Here is a 19,296-nt window from a genome sequence, read left to right as displayed (position 1 = left end):
TTCAAAAGCTTTTTTTGTCTGATGCTTCGATTAATTTTAAACAGACAGTTCAACAAAAGGATACCCAAAAAATGTAATTTTATCATTTAAATATTGAATTGTTCTCTCTTAGTAAGATCCCATTTTCAATAAAATTGCGGTCTTACCTTGACTTGAAGATGAAGTCCATTTGCCTATCCTTCTGGACAAAAATGTCTATAACTTTTTTGTAAAAGTCCTCCTTATCTTCTTGTAGTTTCAAAAGTCTATCATAAATCTAATCGATAGATTTATGATAAAAAAATTATAAAAGTAGGGTAGACATGTGGATGTTATCCGGCTGAACAAAACGTGCATTTATCTAACAGGTACGTTTCCCACAGATCTTATTTCGAGCTATTTTCTAAAATCCTACAGTATGTAGAAACCTCATTGCTTTTTTGCAGCTTACTTCCTGGTTTTAGGACGCGTCACTGCAGCTCTCTCGTCTCCTCTTCACACAGCACACTTTTCGCGGTACACGTACTTACAGCCAATCAGCTCTGAATGATGTGAGATGACGTATGGTGGGGATGGCAGCTCTGTGCCCCTTTGGTCTTTTTTTTTTTGCCACACACATTACATTGAAAAATACTCTGAGCATGCGCAGTGTAGTTTTTACAGTCACCGTTCACTTTGACAGTGAGTGGGTGGGGCATGGTCAGGTTTTGTCCCACATGGGTCAAAACGGCACTGTAGACACTAATTAGAAGAACACAGACTAAAACAGCAATGTACAGACGAATCAGATGATTAAACATGACCTTAAAATATATTTTATATATTTTTGTATTTCTTTTTTTGCATCTCTTTGCATTTTTTGTAATCATTATGTGTAATACTTTCTGCTGACACTAGGTGGGGCTGTGCCCCACCTGCCCCTAATGACCAGTCGCCACTGCTTATACTTATTTGATAACTATATCCCTGGGTTACTTGAACACGCTACAATATTATTAACCAGTGTCCTACCTTATTAAAATATTGATGTACGAAATATTTGTATTGGAACAGTTTTCGACGTAGTAATGCTGTAACATATTTCAGCCACTGCCCCTCCGCAAAATCCGCCTATGAGTCCCGGGCTGATTTTTAGTCCCAGTCTGCCCCTGGTTACACAAGCAGTTAAAGTGGCTTGTAAACAGTGTTGATAAGTGCTCTGTGGTTACTTCTAACTCCTACACAATTAACCAGAGTCTGTGGCTCTAATCAAGCTTTCTCCGTCACACTCCCTCCCACGCTGTCTGCTCTCAGACTCCCAAACGGTGAAGCTGCAGGCATGCACCCGGCAGATTTAGCATTTTCTTCCTGACTATTAAATTGGGATTTTGTCGACGACAGAGATACATGTTTTAAACAATGTGTTAGGTGTTTTTACCTTGTCTACCTGCATCCAAAGCTGCTATGACACAATTATAGGTACAACCCAAGGGCGTGTGTAACATCAATTAAGACTTAAAAGTATAATTTTAAATCTTCTTTACCTTATTCCTTTTTCTCCACATCTAGACAGTATGCCACTTTCCTGGTGATTGTTCAATTATAAAAGGCGGATCTCTTCCTCTAATTAGTTTATACTATGATTGTTATGTTTAATTGAAGAATAAAATAATGTGTGAGCTAAAAGTGACGTGAGTGAAACTAGAATTGGTCCCAGCAGCGCTCTGATATACTGCAGTGATATCTAGGAAGTGTGAATTAAGCTCACATATGCCTCACAAAGCTGATGGTTACTCCACCTCTCTCCATCCTCTCCATCCTCTCCATCTCTCTCTCCGTCCTCTCCACCCTCTCTCATCCACCTCTCTCCATCCTCTTCATCCTCTTCATCCTCTCCATCTTCTCCACCTCTCTCCGTCCTCTCCTTCCTCTCCATCCTCTTCATCCTCTCCATCCTCTCCATCCTCTTCATCCTCTCCATCTTCTCCCAGCGGCTCCCTGCAGCCACGGCTCTGAATTATTCATCAAAGCAGAAGAGGAGGAGATATGGATTGAGGATGATCTCAGGGCACGAGGATCAGGAAATGGACTTTCTGACATCAGAATAATCTTGAAACGTGCTGTGTGTGTGTATCTATTAAAAGAGCAAGTGACTGTGTTCGTCATTAAGCAATATGGAAAAGATCGACTGTCCAAATATATCTCACCAACTATATCTATAAAGGTATAGCATGTTTTTTTAGATTAGATATATTTAATTGTTTCACAAATTTGAAATGGTTTTGTTTTGTGCGCATGAGTTAAAAAGCGGAATACAATTAAATACAAATAAACAGACAGTAAATACCACCAGTAGGAATATATCTATACATATATATTAAAAGAAAACTAAGAAGGAAAAGTACTTAAGATTAGAAAAACTGGTAATTAAATAAATACTCTCCATAAAATGTTTATTTACTCCTGTGTGAATCAAACATACATTTAAAGTATTTTCTGATTAAATTCAGAAATGTATGTAATATTGTTGAACATAAATAAAGTATTGCAAGCTTTAAACTATGACAATATCATAGGTATGAACATTTAAAGTATTCATTTCAACAAAATAGTTTATATTAAATGGAGTCCTTTTGATTAATCGCGGTAAAATAAGTGGTAAAGTGTAATATAAATCAATATAAAATAGATTTATGTCTACTTTTCTGACACATTTGAGTCAGTATGTGCTTGTTTTGATCAATTTAAAAGAGACAATTACATAATGCAATATCTGGTTATTTGATTCCACTGAAAGGAATTTCATTATCATGTAAATGTTTGCCCAGCCATAATCAAAAGGGCAGAAAAAGACCTGGAACCACATGTGAAAGGGTCTCTCTCTTCAAACCCCTTCCTCCCTCTATAGCGAGATACTTTATTATTCATAAATTCTCTGCATGCCTCTGACCTGCGGGGTCTCTCTCTCTCTGCAGTGTGTTTTAACTCAGAAGGCGTTAACACATCTTCATTCTGACGGCGTTTCATCTCTACAGAGGAAGCACAAATGGTCGATCTGAGTTACAGCCCGAGGATGCTCACAGTTTCTAGACGTGTGTGTGTGTGTGTGTGTGGTGTGTGTGTGTGTGGTGTGTGTGTGTGTGTGTTGTGTGTGTGTGTGTGTGTGTGTGTGTGTGTGTGTGTGTGATTTGTTGTCTCCAAAGTGAAATATTTCGCACTGAGCACTTGTGACCTGCAGGCAGTGGAGAAGGTCAGCCTTGTTGCAAAATGTGTTGGAATATAAAGGAAGTTCACTGTAGATAACCTCAACGCCTGGTCTGACAGGTCTCCATTGAGGTGGTTGGTGGGGTTTACAAGCAGAGAGTAGCATCAGATGTGTTTGATGGCATAAATTCAACAGCTATAGTTCAGAGGTAGACTTTTTAGGCAAGAATGAAACACAAAATAAAAGTGAAATCCAAGTTTGGTTGATTTTTACTTTTAAACATGCTAACTGCAATGCTCTAAGGTTCATTACTTTAGTCCCGACTGAAATACAGTATATTGTTTACAGAACCAGCAGCAACCTCTGGGTTTGAAAAGTATGCCTTAAACTTGCCTTCTTTCTAACGGCCAGCAGAGCGCGACTCCACTGGTTGCAAAGTAATCCAGTTGTATAGAAGTCTATAAGAAACAAACCCTACTTGTCACTTTGTTTTTTTGTCTCAGTAAACATTTTGCTAATGAAGTTAAAAGCTCATGGTGACATTTTGTTAAGAACCATCAGCAGCTCAGGGTCTGAAAAGTAAGGCTAATGCAAAACTGCCTTAAACTTGCATTCTTTCTAATGGCCAGCAGGGGGTGACTTGTAAACGTTAGATCGTATAGAAGTCTATGAGAAAATGATATGACATCCCGTTGGATTCTGTTAACATTTTGCTAACTGGTTTATGGTCTCACTCGCTAGTTGAAGGTATTCTTCACTACAGCACAATGCTTATAATGTCTTGTTCAGCATCAAAACTGTAGTCCACAGACTAATGGGTTTACATCACAAGACTTTGTCCTTTTCTTAAAGGGGACCTATCATGCAAAATGCACTTTTGTACGTCTTTTATACATGAATATGTGTCCCCGGTGTTCCAGGGAACTCACCAAGTGTCAGAAAACACAACCCTCTCTATTTTCCTCCATACCCAAATCTCTAAAAAAAGGGGCTGCAACGGATCTGATCAAAACTGATCCAGATTTGAACACTGTCCTGACGTCAGGACGGTGGCGCTACGGCTATTGGGCCAACTCCACCAATCAGGAGGAGACAGCCACGGCCATTGCCGTTCGAAAGAGCTGGAGACGCTGTAGTACATATGCCAGGCCTGTAGATGGTGCTGTTCTCACTGAATCTGCCCTTGCTAAAACAGAGCTAGAAATTGTCAAATTGAGCAAAATGAGGCATGGCTAAAATGCATGATCTGTTTGGTATTTTGAAAAAAAAAAAAGTATAAATATGCCTTATATAGGTATGGTCCTACACTATATTATTCAAATATAGCATGATAGGTCCACTTTAAATAAAGTCTATGGTTCAAGGTCCAAGTGAAATGTCTCAAAACCGATTTCATGTAGTTGATTGTCCAATACTTTGGTTGCAAAACTCTCATATATTTGAAATAGGTCATTCTAAAGTCTAGCCTATTATGCTAAGGATCAACCTTTCAGTTAATTAATCTCACAGTTGTGCTGGTAATTTACGAGGAATTACAGTACTTTTAGGATTAGTGATTCAAGCTGTTCGCCTTATTTTTGTTTTGTTTTCTGTTGGTCACAAGCTCTGGCATCCACCGGTCACTCTCTGTTATTGTGTTCATATTGCTTTAGAATAAAATCTGTGGTTTTGGTTAAAAGAGTGCATTTGAATAAGTTACGGTCTGGGAATCGTCTTAACTACTAAGCCTAAAACAGAATTCAACATATTATCAAAATGTGACATGACTGTGATGTGAGATCAAATGTATGTGACGTGCAGCATCCTGACCTCTGTCTCTTTTTTGCCTCTCCAGGTGCCCCTGGTTGACGAAGGTAATCTCTCCCGCTGTGCCGCTCTACAATGGCCTCGTCTTCCTCTTCGTGTTGGCCAACTTCAGCATGGCAACCTTCATGGACCCTGGCGTCTACCCCCGAGGTTAGTATGCATAAGTGTTGGGAAAATACTGAATGTCCTCTTCCAATATCAGAGTCCACATGATAACAAAGGTATCCCAACTGTAGCTGTGTGCATGACAGGATGTATGATTACCTAGAAGAGCATCAGGACGGTTTGAGGCATATGATAGCTATGTGATTAACATGATGATTCAGCCTCTATGGAGATAGACATATGACAAGCATGATCATTTCTGACGTGGAGCTAATCTGAAGTAAACATTGAATACTGCTTTCTATTCCTCCATCTTGTGACTGTGTAACTCCCTCTCTTGTATATCAGCATGTGAAGGACACTGTTCAGGAACTAGTTGGACCAAATGCTCTGTATGTGATACTTCCATTCTTCCAATAATAAACACCTTACATGCAAAAAAAACCTAAAAACAACATTCAAATATCACACTTAAAGAGTATAAATTAAGAACAATAATTACAGATAAAAAACAAGCATGTTTGTTAATGTACAAATTAGTTCCTGTAGCTGGTGAAAAATGCTTTATCTAACTTTATTCTAGGAAAAACAACAGAAAAATCTGCAATATTTCTGACAAATCTTAAGATAATGGCGTTATAAATGTTTATGCACAACACCATGAGTATTCTCCTTCCTTCTGAGCGTCACATATATCAAAGTGACCCTCCTTATGACTTACTCTATTATCCACATAAAGCCTTTTCCAGTCCTCAGGCTGCAGTGAAGGGATGATGATTGAACCCTTCCCCGGGGATGTTTGTAATGCCCTTGTAAATGATAAGCACCTGTCTTCAGGAAGAGCTTCCTCTGCTCATAAAGGGGTAATAACCATTAGGTTGTGTAAAGCGCAGGTTATCTACCTCCACTGAGGTGACACACACACACACACACACACACACACACACACACACACACACACACACGCTGTGTTTTATAGACTACTGAGGGGTGAAGAGCCTTCTGAGCTGCGGGTGTCGTATCTCACCGGTAGCAGACCCTGCAGTAAAGTTTTAATGAAAAAAAAATGAAGAAATGACATGGCCATTATGTGACATCTGCCGAGTGAATCACTCCATCATCCAGATGTAACACTGAGGATGAAAGGCACTTTTCCATTCAGGTCATTGACGTACGGCACGGAGGTTTCTTTGTCATTTTCTTACTTGGAGAAACTGCAAAATGAGGACGAGGCAGAGAGATGAATGTGGCGTGTAAAAGTTTGATAATCAGCATCCCCATAATGCTTCTGTGTCGCTCAGTATTCATGAAGCATTACAGCCCATAATGTTAATGATATTCCTCCTGACCTTTATGCAAGCAATTATCTTATCGGGGCGAGTGTCAGTGATTTAAATGAGTAGTGTTGGTGTTGGTGTTTGTGTTTGCTATTGTGTGTGTGTGTGTGTGTGTGTGTGTGTGTGTGTGTGTGTGTGTGTGTGTGTGTGTGTGTGTGTGTGTGTGTGTGTGTGTGTGTGTGTGTGTGTGTGTGTGTGTGTGTGTGTGTGTGTGTGTGTGTGTGTGTGTGTGTGTGTGTGTGTGTGTGTGTGTGTGTGTGTGTGTGTGTGTGTGTGTGTGTGTGTGTGTGTGTGTGTGTGTGTGTGTGTGTGTGTGTGTGTCATGGTTCTAGTCAACAACATATCCTTATCAACCTGAACTGAGTGTTATTTCTGCAGTGTAGATATACATTGTATGACATGGCCAATGCTTTGTAGCTTAATATGTATTGCATCAAGCATTTGTAGAAAAAAAACTGTCAGATCTGATGTTTGTGTGTTGGATTGGTCGATCAGTTTGAAGAGACTTGAAAGCCATACTAACAATCTGTGCTGATAAAACTGTTTATTTCTGAGCTCTACCTTGTTTTCTCTCTCTCCTACTTTCTCTGCTTGTGTGTGTGTTCGGCTTACCTAGATCTCCCGGCAGTTATTATTGCACTGTGAAATTATTTGTCTCTGCTTGCAGCTATGTGTACCTTGTCTGAAAGAGCATTTTGATCAGCTGAAAGACTTGTTATTTTCCACCGCAGCTCCTAAGAAAAAAGCTCTCAGTGGCAGGAAGGTAGCCCCGAGTACAAAGCCTCTCAGAAACAGCTTGATTTACTGCAGAGTCGCACAAAGGGTGCTTGGAAAAATATTTGTACCGTACTGTATTTGACCTGTGATGGAATAAATACAATAGGGTATGATACAATAGCATACGATGCAATACAATATGTTGCGTTACGACACAATAGGATACGATACAATAGGACACAATAGGATACAATACGGTGTGATAATATAGCACGCGAATACAATACGGTACGATGTGATACAATAGGATACGATAATATGGTACGATACAATACAATATGTTACGATACAGTATGATACGACACGATGTGATACGATAGAATACAATACAATAGGATACGATAGGATATGATACGATACAACACGGCACAATACGTTACATTACAATACAATGCGGTTCAATATGATACGATATAATAGGATACAAGATGATACGATACAATATAATAGGATACGATACAATACAATATGTTGCGATACAGTATGATACGATGTGATACGATACGATACAATACGATAGGATACAATACGATAGGATACAATACGATAGGATACAATACGATAGGATACAATACGATAGGATACGATACAATACAATACAATATGTTGCGATACAGTATGATACGACACGATGTGATACGATACGATACAATACAATAGGATACAATACAATAGAATACGATACAATACAATAGGATACAATACGATAGGATACGATACGATACAACACGGCACAATACGTTACATTACAATACAATGCGGTTCAATATGATACGATATAATAGGATACAATATGATACGATACAATATAATAGGATACGATACAATAAGGTACGATACAATTGGATATAATATGGTACGTTGCGATCTGCCAATCTGATACGAAAGGGTACAAAGCAGCTCCATTTACAAATATCAAAAATAACAAATATTAAGATAAGACCGAATCACTGAGGACAATATGTTTAAGGCTCTTTAACATACATTTCAACCAGGATTATACTCTGTAGTTAATTTTGAATTGACTTCAAAGGAAGCTGTATCTTCAATTTGATGATAGTGAAATTATATTCGCTGCTCAGGAGGACATGTTTGCTGTCAGACACAATGTTGATAAAGAGTAAAAGTAGTATTGTAGAGCACTCAAAATCCCATGAAAAACGAGAAGAATTGATCTACTCCCCAAATGGTCTAAGAAAGAAAGGCAACTGCTCCGTTAGGGTTACAGATTTAATTCCCATAAAATAATCTTCCATTCTGATAACGTCTGTGGGAATTTAAACCAATCAGTTTCCAGTGTGCTTTTTAATCAATCTTTATATTTAAGGCATGAAAAGTCACATCTATAAAGATTTCTCTCAGTGTTTGCTCTCTGCAGACAGCTCACAGCAGGGGAACATTCATATTTAACGTGCTCCCCTGTAGTCTCTGTCAAATGGATTCATAAATCATAACCATACTTTTCTCTGTGTTTGTCAGAGGTCTAAGAAGTAGAAAGTTCAGGTATTTGTGTTCAAAATGTAAGAAGTAAAAGTAAAAAGTCGTCAGAAAAATAAGTAGTGGAGTACAAATACTTCGTTACTGTACTTAAGTACATTTTTCTGGTATCAGTACTTTACTCCACTACTTATTTTTCTGATGACTTTTGACTTTGACTTTTTACATTTTGAACCCAAATACCTGTACTTTCTACTTCTTACATTTTGAACACAAATACCTGTACTTTCTACTTCTTACATTTTGAACACAAATACCTGTACTTTCTACTTCTTACATTTTGAACACAAATACCTGTACTTTCTACTTCTTACATTTTGAACACAAATACCTGTACTTTCTACTTCTTACATGTTGAACACAAATACCTGTACTTTCTACTTCTTACATTTTGAACACAAATACCTGAACTTTCTACTTCTTACATGTTGAACACAAATACCTGTACTTTCTACTTCTTACATTTCTAACACAAATACCTGTACTTTCTACTTCTTACATTTTGAACACAAATACCTGTACTTTCTACTTCTTACATTTTGAACTCAAATACCTGTACTTTCTACTTCTTACATGTTGAACACAAATACCTGTACTTTCTACTTCTTACATGTTGAACACAAATACCTGTACTTTCTACTTCTTACATTTTGAACACAAATACCTGTACTTTCTACTTCTTACATTTTGAACACAAATACCTGTACTTTCTACTTCTTACATTTTGAACACAAATACCTGTACTTTCTACTTCTCACATTTTCCAAACAGGCTGGTTCCTTTAGTTTGAATGTGTGTTTGGTGGCGTGATCATTATTATTTAGAGTCATTGCGTGCCTATTGATTTGAACACGATCCGTGTATCCATCATTTCCTGGTCTTCTCTAAAGAAGAGGGACCAATGAAAACGTTGTCATGTTGCCGTTGTTCAGCATGGAAACATTCATTAGCTAACAATGACATTATTGTTCTATTAATATAAAGGGAGGTCAGGTACTCTTTAAAACAGCTGCTAGTTATGGGTACTTTTTACTGAAGTACATTTCAAAGCCCATACTTCTTTACTTTTACTTGAGTAAAGTAGTTTAGTCAGTACTTCTACTTTCACCAGAGTATTTTTAAACACGAGTATCTGTACTTCTACTTGAGTAAAGGATATGTGAACTTTTGCCGTCTCTGGTGTTTGTGACTTGTTTGATTCACACTTCACAATATGCATGTGTTAATTTGTCCGTGTTTGTCTTTGTTTCCGAACAGCGGACGAGGACGAGGACAAGGACGATGATTTCCGAGCGCCGCTCTACAAAAACGTGGAGATCAAGGGCATCCAGGTCCGCATGAAGTGGTGCGCCACCTGTCACTTCTACAGGCCGCCGCGCTGCTCACACTGCAGCGTCTGTGACAACTGCGTGGAGGTGTGTGCGTGCGTGCGTGAGAATACAAATGTGCAAACAGAGAGACTTTGTATGTTCAGTATGCATGCCGGCACTCTAATCTAAATATAGCTCCAGGAGTGTGACTGTATGTTCTTTCTATGTTGAAAAACCCAATAAATATAATATAATACAAATCTATATATAGCTCCAGGTTTGACACATAGATTGTTTTTTCTTAACAATCTGATGCTGTTTTGTGAACATTTGATGTGATATAAGGCAAAGCAGGTTTAATCATATCGCTTATTTCAACACCAATATTTGTATTTTATAGATCTGTACTTTAAAAGTGTTAGTGTGACAGACACTAAGTAATGTTTTTAGAGTTTTTGATTGTTAATCTGCCCGGGGAAATTAGCAATTTGCTCAAATCTGGCATAAATCTTTTTTTCTCTTTTTGAGATTAATGTATTTTGTGCATGGTCCTTGTTTAACAAAACTGCTTCACTAATACCTTTAACGAGCATTGAAAGCAAACCGTTTAACTTAATGAATGTGTAATATGTGACACATTCCAAACATCCCAAATTACTTCATATTTTAATTCGTCTGAATTTAACAGCATGTAATCCTTGTGTTAGTTTTTTAAACAGGAAAAGCAAAAAACAAGCTCTCGATGTCTGTCTAGTAATACAGTTATTTCCAAAGTGACTTGTAAATAAGAATTGATGATACGGGACATTTGGGATTATGGAAAACAAAATAATTACAAGAAACAGAACTGAGAAAACAGCATTATTGATTGAATACTTTAATGGAACATTTCCTAACCCCTAACTGTAAGAGAGAATGCGTAGGTCGTAACGATAATTGAATACCTTTTGGACAACTTACATATATATTCAAAGTGTACCTCTCTTCCTCTCTCTCTCTCCTCAGGACTTCGACCACCACTGCCCCTGGGTGAATAACTGCATCGGGCGGAGGAACTACCGTTACTTCTTCCTCTTCCTGCTGTCGCTGAGCATCCACATGCTGGGCGTCTTCTCCTCCGGCCTCATCTTCGTCCTCCACCACCGAGAGTCTCTGGCAGCGCTGCACACCACCGTCACGTATCCTTCCAACACTGTGGGGAAGACACTTAAAAAAACTCTGCAAGCTGTTATTACACTGGAAGGAGCTGAACTGTACAGCAATGTACTCTATGTAGAAATCTAGTTAGGTTAACTACAACTACATAGAAAAGGGAGTTAAAAGTACTTTGTAAACCAATGAGGACATTCAAAATGTACATGTGACTTGAAATTATAAAATAAATGTATATTCAAAAAATCGAAATGCAAAAAACCCTACAAAAACAAATCAGATTTATATTTAATATATTATATATATTTACATTTCTCACAGTGCTGAAAGACGCTTAAAGAAAGGGATATTGTTATACAATAAAATGAAAGAAAAACGCAAATTCTGGATAACAAGTACTTTTAGTTTTTGTACTTTAAGTATATTTGGATGCTAATGCTTTTGTGTTTTTACTTAAGTACAATTTTTGTAAGCAGAATTTTCCCTTCTGAGTATTTCTACACTGTAGTATAACTTATTTTTACTTAACTAAAGGATCTAAGGACCTTTTTTATCCTCTGCATGTCGTTCACTAATGCCCAACAATGGCTAAGACCACTTGAAATCCAACTACAAACCCTGCTTCTTTTTATTATTGACTTGGTTGTTTATTACATTTTCAGAAAGATATTCTACTGTCTATAGTAGTGGCAAGTTATAGTTATAGAACTTGTGGTTGTTTTTTCTTGTCACTCTGTGTTGTTGTTGATCTTGACCTTGGGGTGCAGTCTGGTGGTGATGTGCATCGCGGGGCTCTTCTTTATTCCAGTCCTGGGGCTCACTGGCTTCCACATGGTGCTCGTAGCCCGAGGGCGCACCACCAACGAACAGGTGAGAGGACACACACACACACACACACACACACACACACACACACACACACACACACACACACACACACACACATACACATACACATACACATATACACATACACATACACATACACATAAAGATACACACACACACAATTCACCGGCTGTTTATCCAGTGTAAATCAACAGTTCACACACACACACAGACACACACACACACACACACACACACACACACACACACACACACACACACACACACACACACACACACACACACACACACACACACACACACACACACAGACACACACAGACACACACATACACACACACACACACACACACACACACACACACACACACACACACACACAATTCACCGGCTGTTTATCCAGCGTAAATCAACACACTCACACACTGCTTGCTTTAGGGAAATATCCGGAGAATCTTAACAAAGCAAACCTCTGCTCTCCACAGATCTGACACATACAGGAGAATAATGCAATTATAATACGGACAGAAATGATTCCCATGCACACTTATTATCTGATGCTCTAACAGAATGAGTCATCCTGTTTGTATGCAAGCCTGTTTTATATATATGTGTGTGTGTGTGTGTGCACCGTGGCCTTCCTCTGCTCATAACGAGGCGTTGTGATCCTCAGGTGACGGGGAAGTTTCGTGGAGGAGTAAATCCCTTCACCAGAGGTTGCTGTGGCAACGTGGATTATGTCTTATGCAGTCCCCTGGCACCAAGGTAAGATACTTCTCTGTGTGTGTGTGTGTGTGTGTGTGTGTGTGTGTGTGTGTGTGTGTGTGTGTGTGTGTGTGTGTGTGTGTGTGTGTGTGTGTGTGTGTGTGTGTGTGTGTGTGTGTGTGTGTGTGTGTGTGTGTGTGTGTGTGGTGTGTGGTGGCCTCGTCGTTGTGTGTGTGTGTGTGTGTGTGTGTGTTGTGTGTTGGGTGTGTGTGTGTGTGTGTGTGTGTGTGTGTGTGTTGTTCTGCTGCCAGCAACCCTTGGGGCGCGGCAGATGGCAGAGAGAATTGAATCAGTCTGAAAGATCAACAGTAAAGTGAAACAGAGCGCAGAGCGAGGCTTTTTACACACACCGCTCGCTAAAAGCCCAAACACAAGTTTTAAAACCCATGGGGACGATTCCTGTTCTATCAAAATCAACAGTGTTGACTGCGGAGAGATAACAGCAGGTGTGTGGACATGCCGGTGTTAAGTTGTTGCACCGCCCTGAGGAAGGTTTCTGATTCAGTGAACTGTCGAGTTAAAACGACCGAATGAGCTCTTGTTTGCAGGAATTAGTCGACCTGGAAATCAGCTTTAATTATTGAGTAACATGGCTTTTTATGTAGGTTCATTACTGAATGTGTTGGATGATATAACACATCCCATGTTTCACTCCCCAAGCTTCACCGCCATTAAATATTAAAGCAATTACTGAACACTGACAGCCATTTAATTATGAAAAGGCCCCGGACGACTCACTTTAATGCTGTTCTTCTGCCAGTAAATTGTGTTTGAAATGTGTTTTTTATAACGCCAAATGGGACCACACTTATTCCACCATTGTACTCTGCACTGTGTGTCTCTGGAAGGAAAACATGGGTTCATAGTGAAGTATATATTGCAGCATATCAATAACTAGTAATGTTTATGGTGCATTTCCATATGTTGTATTCATGTGTTCATACATGCAGGGGTGGGAAACATATTCAGAGTTTTTACTTGAGTAAAATGACCAATACAACACTGTAAAGTACTCAATTTCCTGTTGAAGTACTGCATCAAGAATGGTACTTAAGTAAAAGTATTTAAATACAAGTAGTAAAATGTACTTTAAAAGTATTAGGAGTTAAAGTACTCGGAGAAAAAGTATTTAAAGATATTTTTAAGCAAATGCAGCAAATGTTCACATTTAAGAAACTGGAACTGCCAATGAGGTTTTCTGTTAACCCATTCATGGTTTTAGTCACCTAAATACAATATAATACATCATACATATATATCATATGTCCGTATATACTACAATATTCTCATGTAATCCTATGTGACAAAAACTGGCGATGTACATGTACTCAAGAACTGTAATTAAGTGCAATTTGATGTACTTTACTATTAGTCATTTTATGCTACTTTATGCTACTTGACTACATTTTAAAGCTGCTATTGTAGTTTTTACTCTACTACTTTTATTTTAACGCTTTAATCAGCTGTTTATTCAGATTAACTTCTAAATGATATTGTATCTTTATAGATTAAGCAACCTGGCAGTATATATAATAGTTGAAGTTATCACATTTCAGAGTATTTCTTTCACCCTTAGGTACATTATATTACATTACATTACATCACATTACATGTCACATGTTAGACGCTTTTATCCAAAGCGACTTACGTACTCAATACTGTGGGCAATCCCCACAGGAGCAATTTGGGGTGAAGTGTCTCAGGGACACAAGGACATGCTGACTGCAGTGGGGTTTGAACCTGTGCCCCCCTGATCCGAACACTAACGCACTAGTCCACTGCGCCACAGCCAGTACATGAAACACAGAGTATTACTGATGTAGAAACAAAGGTGATGCTCTAAAGACGGTGCAGTAAGATTTGAAGATGTCAATTCAGTTTGCTGTAAATGTTTCTCTCCTGTTCAGCGGTCAAGAAGCCCCCCCCCCCCCCCTCCTCCTCCTTCTCCTGAGTATTTATACTTTGATGTGAGAACTGTAATAGTACATTGTGTGCTGTTTTCTTCAGAGCTGCACACTTGTCATCCTGGTTGCTTTCAGTGAGGCACTAGACAGTTCAAATGTGATGGCTACACTTAAAACTGTGAATTTGGTACTCTGTTCATGACTGTTGCTTCTTCTTCTTCTTCTTTTTTCAATAGGTACATGTTGGACCCCAAGAAAAAGCCCCATGTCAAAATTCAGCCCCCGTTCATCAGACCTGACTTTTCAGAGAGACAGATCACCATCAAGATCAGCGACAACGGCATCCACAGCACCATCATCAGCTCCAAGGTGACTTTATTACAATTACTACATCTACCTGTTACTCCATTATTTAACTGACGCACAGTAGGTCTTTCTTCTGCAGGGGTTTAAGCATTTCAGCTCCCCTAATCCTCACCGCCTCACGTCAGAAATGTGAAACCCAGTGCATCCCCAGGTCCTTTTTGCTAGTGAAAGACTCAAAGGATCAGTCGCTCACTAAAGCAGTCATGAGAAATCCTTGTTTGTAAAACAGGGTATTTTTAGACACTTGACGTCAAAGCCAGGTGACTCACTGATAGGAGGGAATGACTTGGACCCCTGAGGTCTGTCATTTGTGTATATCGGTGAATTTACAGACAAACAAACATGTCATTTTATTTAAAGAAATACAATAAAGAAATGGTTGAGAGGCCATAGCGTTGGTTTAAAATCATGCAATTTATTATTGAACCCAACTTAGAAATATTTGATGGACGTAATTGAGGGTCCTTTTAAGTATGCATAACAGATTTCATATGTACCTGTAAAATACACTCCTCACGTGGAGCTCCTGTGAAAAAAAAAAGCATCTTATCCCCTTTTAAATATATAGATATAAGCAGAAGATCCAATTCTTATTTTTTCTCATGTTTTCTGCAACAGCAAACAAACTTAGGGGCGAAAAAGAAAAATGTCCTCTGACTTTAAAAGAAGAGCTCCAACAGTTTTACACATCAAAGTGTGTTTACAGGTCTTGGGGAGTAGCCTGCTCCAGCATATGTAAAGCAGCTGTATTCATCTCTCTGAGCTCCACAGGGAGCTGCACACAGTCTGATGCATAGCTGCGAGGGTCAGTGAGGACTGAAGGCTACAATTAAGAAAATGAAAGGGGTCTGTGGAGTTATCAAGAAGTGAGCTGAGCAGCACCTCTGCCTCAGGCTAGCAGCTCCAGGCTATATTACCTACTCCTAGCACAACACAAGATCATTTACTGTCAGCAGACGAGTTGCTGAATAATGTCTGCTTCAGATTTGGACAAGAAAGAAGAATATGTGAAATTAAATAGACAACATCTCTGGTTTTGCTGTATTGATGTTGGCTTTAACCCTCCTGTTGTCTTCGGGTCAAATCTGACCGATTTACTACTTTCATCAATCATAACTTTTTTGTTTTACATTCGATTGCATTAAGGCTTTATGATATCCTTCACAGTAGACATTTGAACATATACAATTGCTGATCACCACTTTCATTGGATTTTGGATGATTTAGTCAACTTTGAAACACCCATGGTGTTCCCGCCATAAAGAAAAGGAATTAGTAACCATCCGGATCAGATAACACACACACACACACACACACACACACACACACACACACACACACACCACACACACACACACACACACACACACACACACACACACACCACACACACAACCACACACTCTAGATGTGTCCCCCCCCCTCTTATGTGCCCATCCCCCCACATGGATCACACCTGGCACACGCAATACATGTTCAGTGTCTGTTCTTTGTATATTTACTGCAGTTGTTCATGTGTACCAGTAGTCTGATACAATATGTACAGTTTGAAAGGCTGTTAAATGAAATTTGGTGATGATTAATGGTTTTTGTGTTAATGTAATAGCAGTTAAAACAGGACCGGTCAAATTTGACCGCGAACACCAAAGTAAGGGGGGGGGGGGAACGAAGACAATAGGAGGGTTAAACCAGGTGCAATGCTTGATGATTGAAGCACTCTTTTTTTAACAAGTTAATGCCTAATTGAGAAACAAAACTGTCTATCCAACACTGAGATCATTTCATAGTTTCCATTTTGTCGGAAGTGACATGCGGTTGCTTATAGTTCTGCAGGTTTGGAAGCCTCTATAGTCTGTGAGAGTATGTTGATGGATCCCTCGCTGTAACACATGCTTCCTCTCTATTTCATATTCTTCTTCTGGATGCTTCTAACACCTTCCTCTCCTCCCTGCAGTCTAAAACCAGTCTGGATGGTCTGGATGAGAAAGAAATGCAGCCGCCGCTGCCGCCCAAAGCCGAGCGCTACAACCAGCTGAAGGGCCAGCTGACCTCCAGCGAAGGTGAGGAACAAAGCCCGCCTCTGTTCACCATCATAACATCATACCTCCTCTCTATCTCCTGTCATCAAATCATCCCTGTCTGCCCGTAGAGTGATGAGTGAGGCGATGAAACTCAATATTCATATAATAATCCTAATTATTGTAAGCATGGCTGCCTCTTACAAGTGAGCGCCGTGCAGTGAGTAACATACTGATTTTAAAGAGTTACAAGAGAGCATAAAACACATACATGTCGTAAAAAGCCCCATGACACACTTTAATCCACTTAAACACACACACTGAAAGGTATAAGAGTGTGACCTTATGACAACAGGTAATTTAGTTTCTTTTTGTTCCTATATTTACTCTTATTCTGTTATTTCTGTTGCTGCTATTCCATTTAATTTCAATCTTTATTTCGAACAGATTAAAAAAATAACAAATAAAAAATAAAAAATGTGAAAAACAGAATACCGTATTGTTAAAATACAGTATTTATCCACATTCATGATAATATTGATATATTCAACAAAAGAAAGTCTTCATATTAATAATAATAATAAATCATATGTGTCCGAAAGGGAGTAGGAGGAAGCAAATGTTTATTAATTCCCACCCCTTACTTGATCAATGATTGTCCTTTAAATCATTATGCTATGACACCTGCATTCCCTAACATGACCTTATTCCATTGCACCCTTATCTTGAAGTCTATAACACACTTTATCCTTAATTTGCTCGCGCTCCAACACATTGTACGTGACAATCTCTAAGCGGTTGACCAATCACAACAGAGCCGGCCAACTAACCAATCAGAGCAGACTGGGCTCTGGTTTCAGACAGAGGGTGAAAAGAGGTGCTGCAGCACAGGCAGTATGAGACACTACATACTGATATACACCTGAACATCAGCAGGAGAGGACTCTTTAAAGTAGAGACACTACATACTGATATACACCTGAACATCAGCAGGAGAGGACTCTTTAAAGTAGAGACACTACATACTGATATACACCTGAACATCAGCAGGAGAGGACTCTTTAAAGTAGAGACACTACATACTGATATACACCTGAACATCAGCAGGAGGAGGACTCTTTAAAGTAGAGACACTACATACTGATATACACCTGAACATCAGCAGGAGAGGACTCTTTAAAGTAGAGACACTACATACTGATATACACCTGAACATCAGCAGGAGAGGACTCTTTAAAGTAGAGACACTACATACTGATATACCCCTGAACATCAGCAGGAGAGGACTCTTTAAAGTAGAGACACTACATACTGATATACCCCTGAACATCAGCAGGAGAGGACTCTTTAAAGTAGAGACACTACATACTGATATACACCTGAACATCAGCAGGAGAGGGACTCTTTAAAGTAGAGACACTACATACTGATATACACCTGAACATCAGCAGGAGAGGACTCTTTAAAGTAGAGACACTACATACTGATATACACCTGAACATCAGCAGGAGGAGGACTCTTTAAAGTAGAGACACTACATACTGATATACCCCTGAACATCAGCAGGAGAGGACTCTTAAAGTAGAGACACTACATACTGATGTACACCTGAACATCAGCAGGAGAGGACTCTTTAAAGTAGAGACACTACATTACTGATATACACCTGAACATCAGCAGGAGAGGACTCTTTAAGTAGAGACACTACCATACTGATATACACCTGAACATCAGCAGGAGAGGACTCTTTAAAACATCTGTTCATTTCGGATCACAATACCTCAGGATAACATTTCTTTAGGGTTACATTTTAAAAACCTTGATTAGCTCAATTTCCATCACAGCTGGTATTAATACAGCAACTCCCCAGCTCCCTCTGTACAGCACCAGTGTGTGATTGCCTCTAATTTAGCGTGATAAATGTCCCAGTGTCAGGTCATTGGCCTTTTTCATGCCGGAGAATATCCGTGATTTGTAACAAGGAGGCCAGATTTGTTCACTGAATCAGATCTTAGAGAGAATTCAGAGTGAATCATCGCACCATGAATCACCAGCTCTCCTGTCTGGTGGCGTTTCACAGAGCTGTGCCTCATGGAGGATGAGAGAGGAATAAGGTGTAGAATCAGGACTGTAACTAAAACAATGAGTGGAAATATGAACTGTGACATATCCTGTATGAGAGTGAGAGAGGGAATGGTCTTAAATGTGATGCATTTAATAATAGGAGGTGTCAGTTATATACATCTA

The 19,296-nt window shown here is 39.1% G+C and overlaps 1 protein-coding gene across 1 annotated transcript in view; it reads left to right on the top strand.

Annotated features, from left to right (window-relative positions):
• The window catches only part of zdhhc8b (zinc finger DHHC-type palmitoyltransferase 8b), a 90,534-nt gene that overhangs the window by 63,479 nt on the left and 7,759 nt on the right, over window positions 1-19,296 (top strand). Inside the window, exons 2-8 of the mRNA XM_034150883.1 lie at window positions 4,998-5,119; window positions 9,943-10,100; window positions 11,001-11,173; window positions 11,915-12,017; window positions 12,670-12,761; window positions 14,902-15,034; window positions 16,986-17,091. Coding sequence (XP_034006774.1) covers window positions 4,998-5,119; window positions 9,943-10,100; window positions 11,001-11,173; window positions 11,915-12,017; window positions 12,670-12,761; window positions 14,902-15,034; window positions 16,986-17,091 — 887 coding nt within the window. The remainder of the gene's footprint in view (window positions 1-4,997; window positions 5,120-9,942; window positions 10,101-11,000; window positions 11,174-11,914; window positions 12,018-12,669; window positions 12,762-14,901; window positions 15,035-16,985; window positions 17,092-19,296) is intronic.

Source organism: Trematomus bernacchii, unplaced genomic scaffold, assembly GCF_902827165.1.
Source record: "Trematomus bernacchii unplaced genomic scaffold, fTreBer1.1, whole genome shotgun sequence".
Classification (NCBI taxonomy): domain Eukaryota; kingdom Metazoa; phylum Chordata; class Actinopteri; order Perciformes; family Nototheniidae; genus Trematomus; species Trematomus bernacchii.
This window is presented reverse-complemented; position numbering and strand designations above follow the sequence as displayed.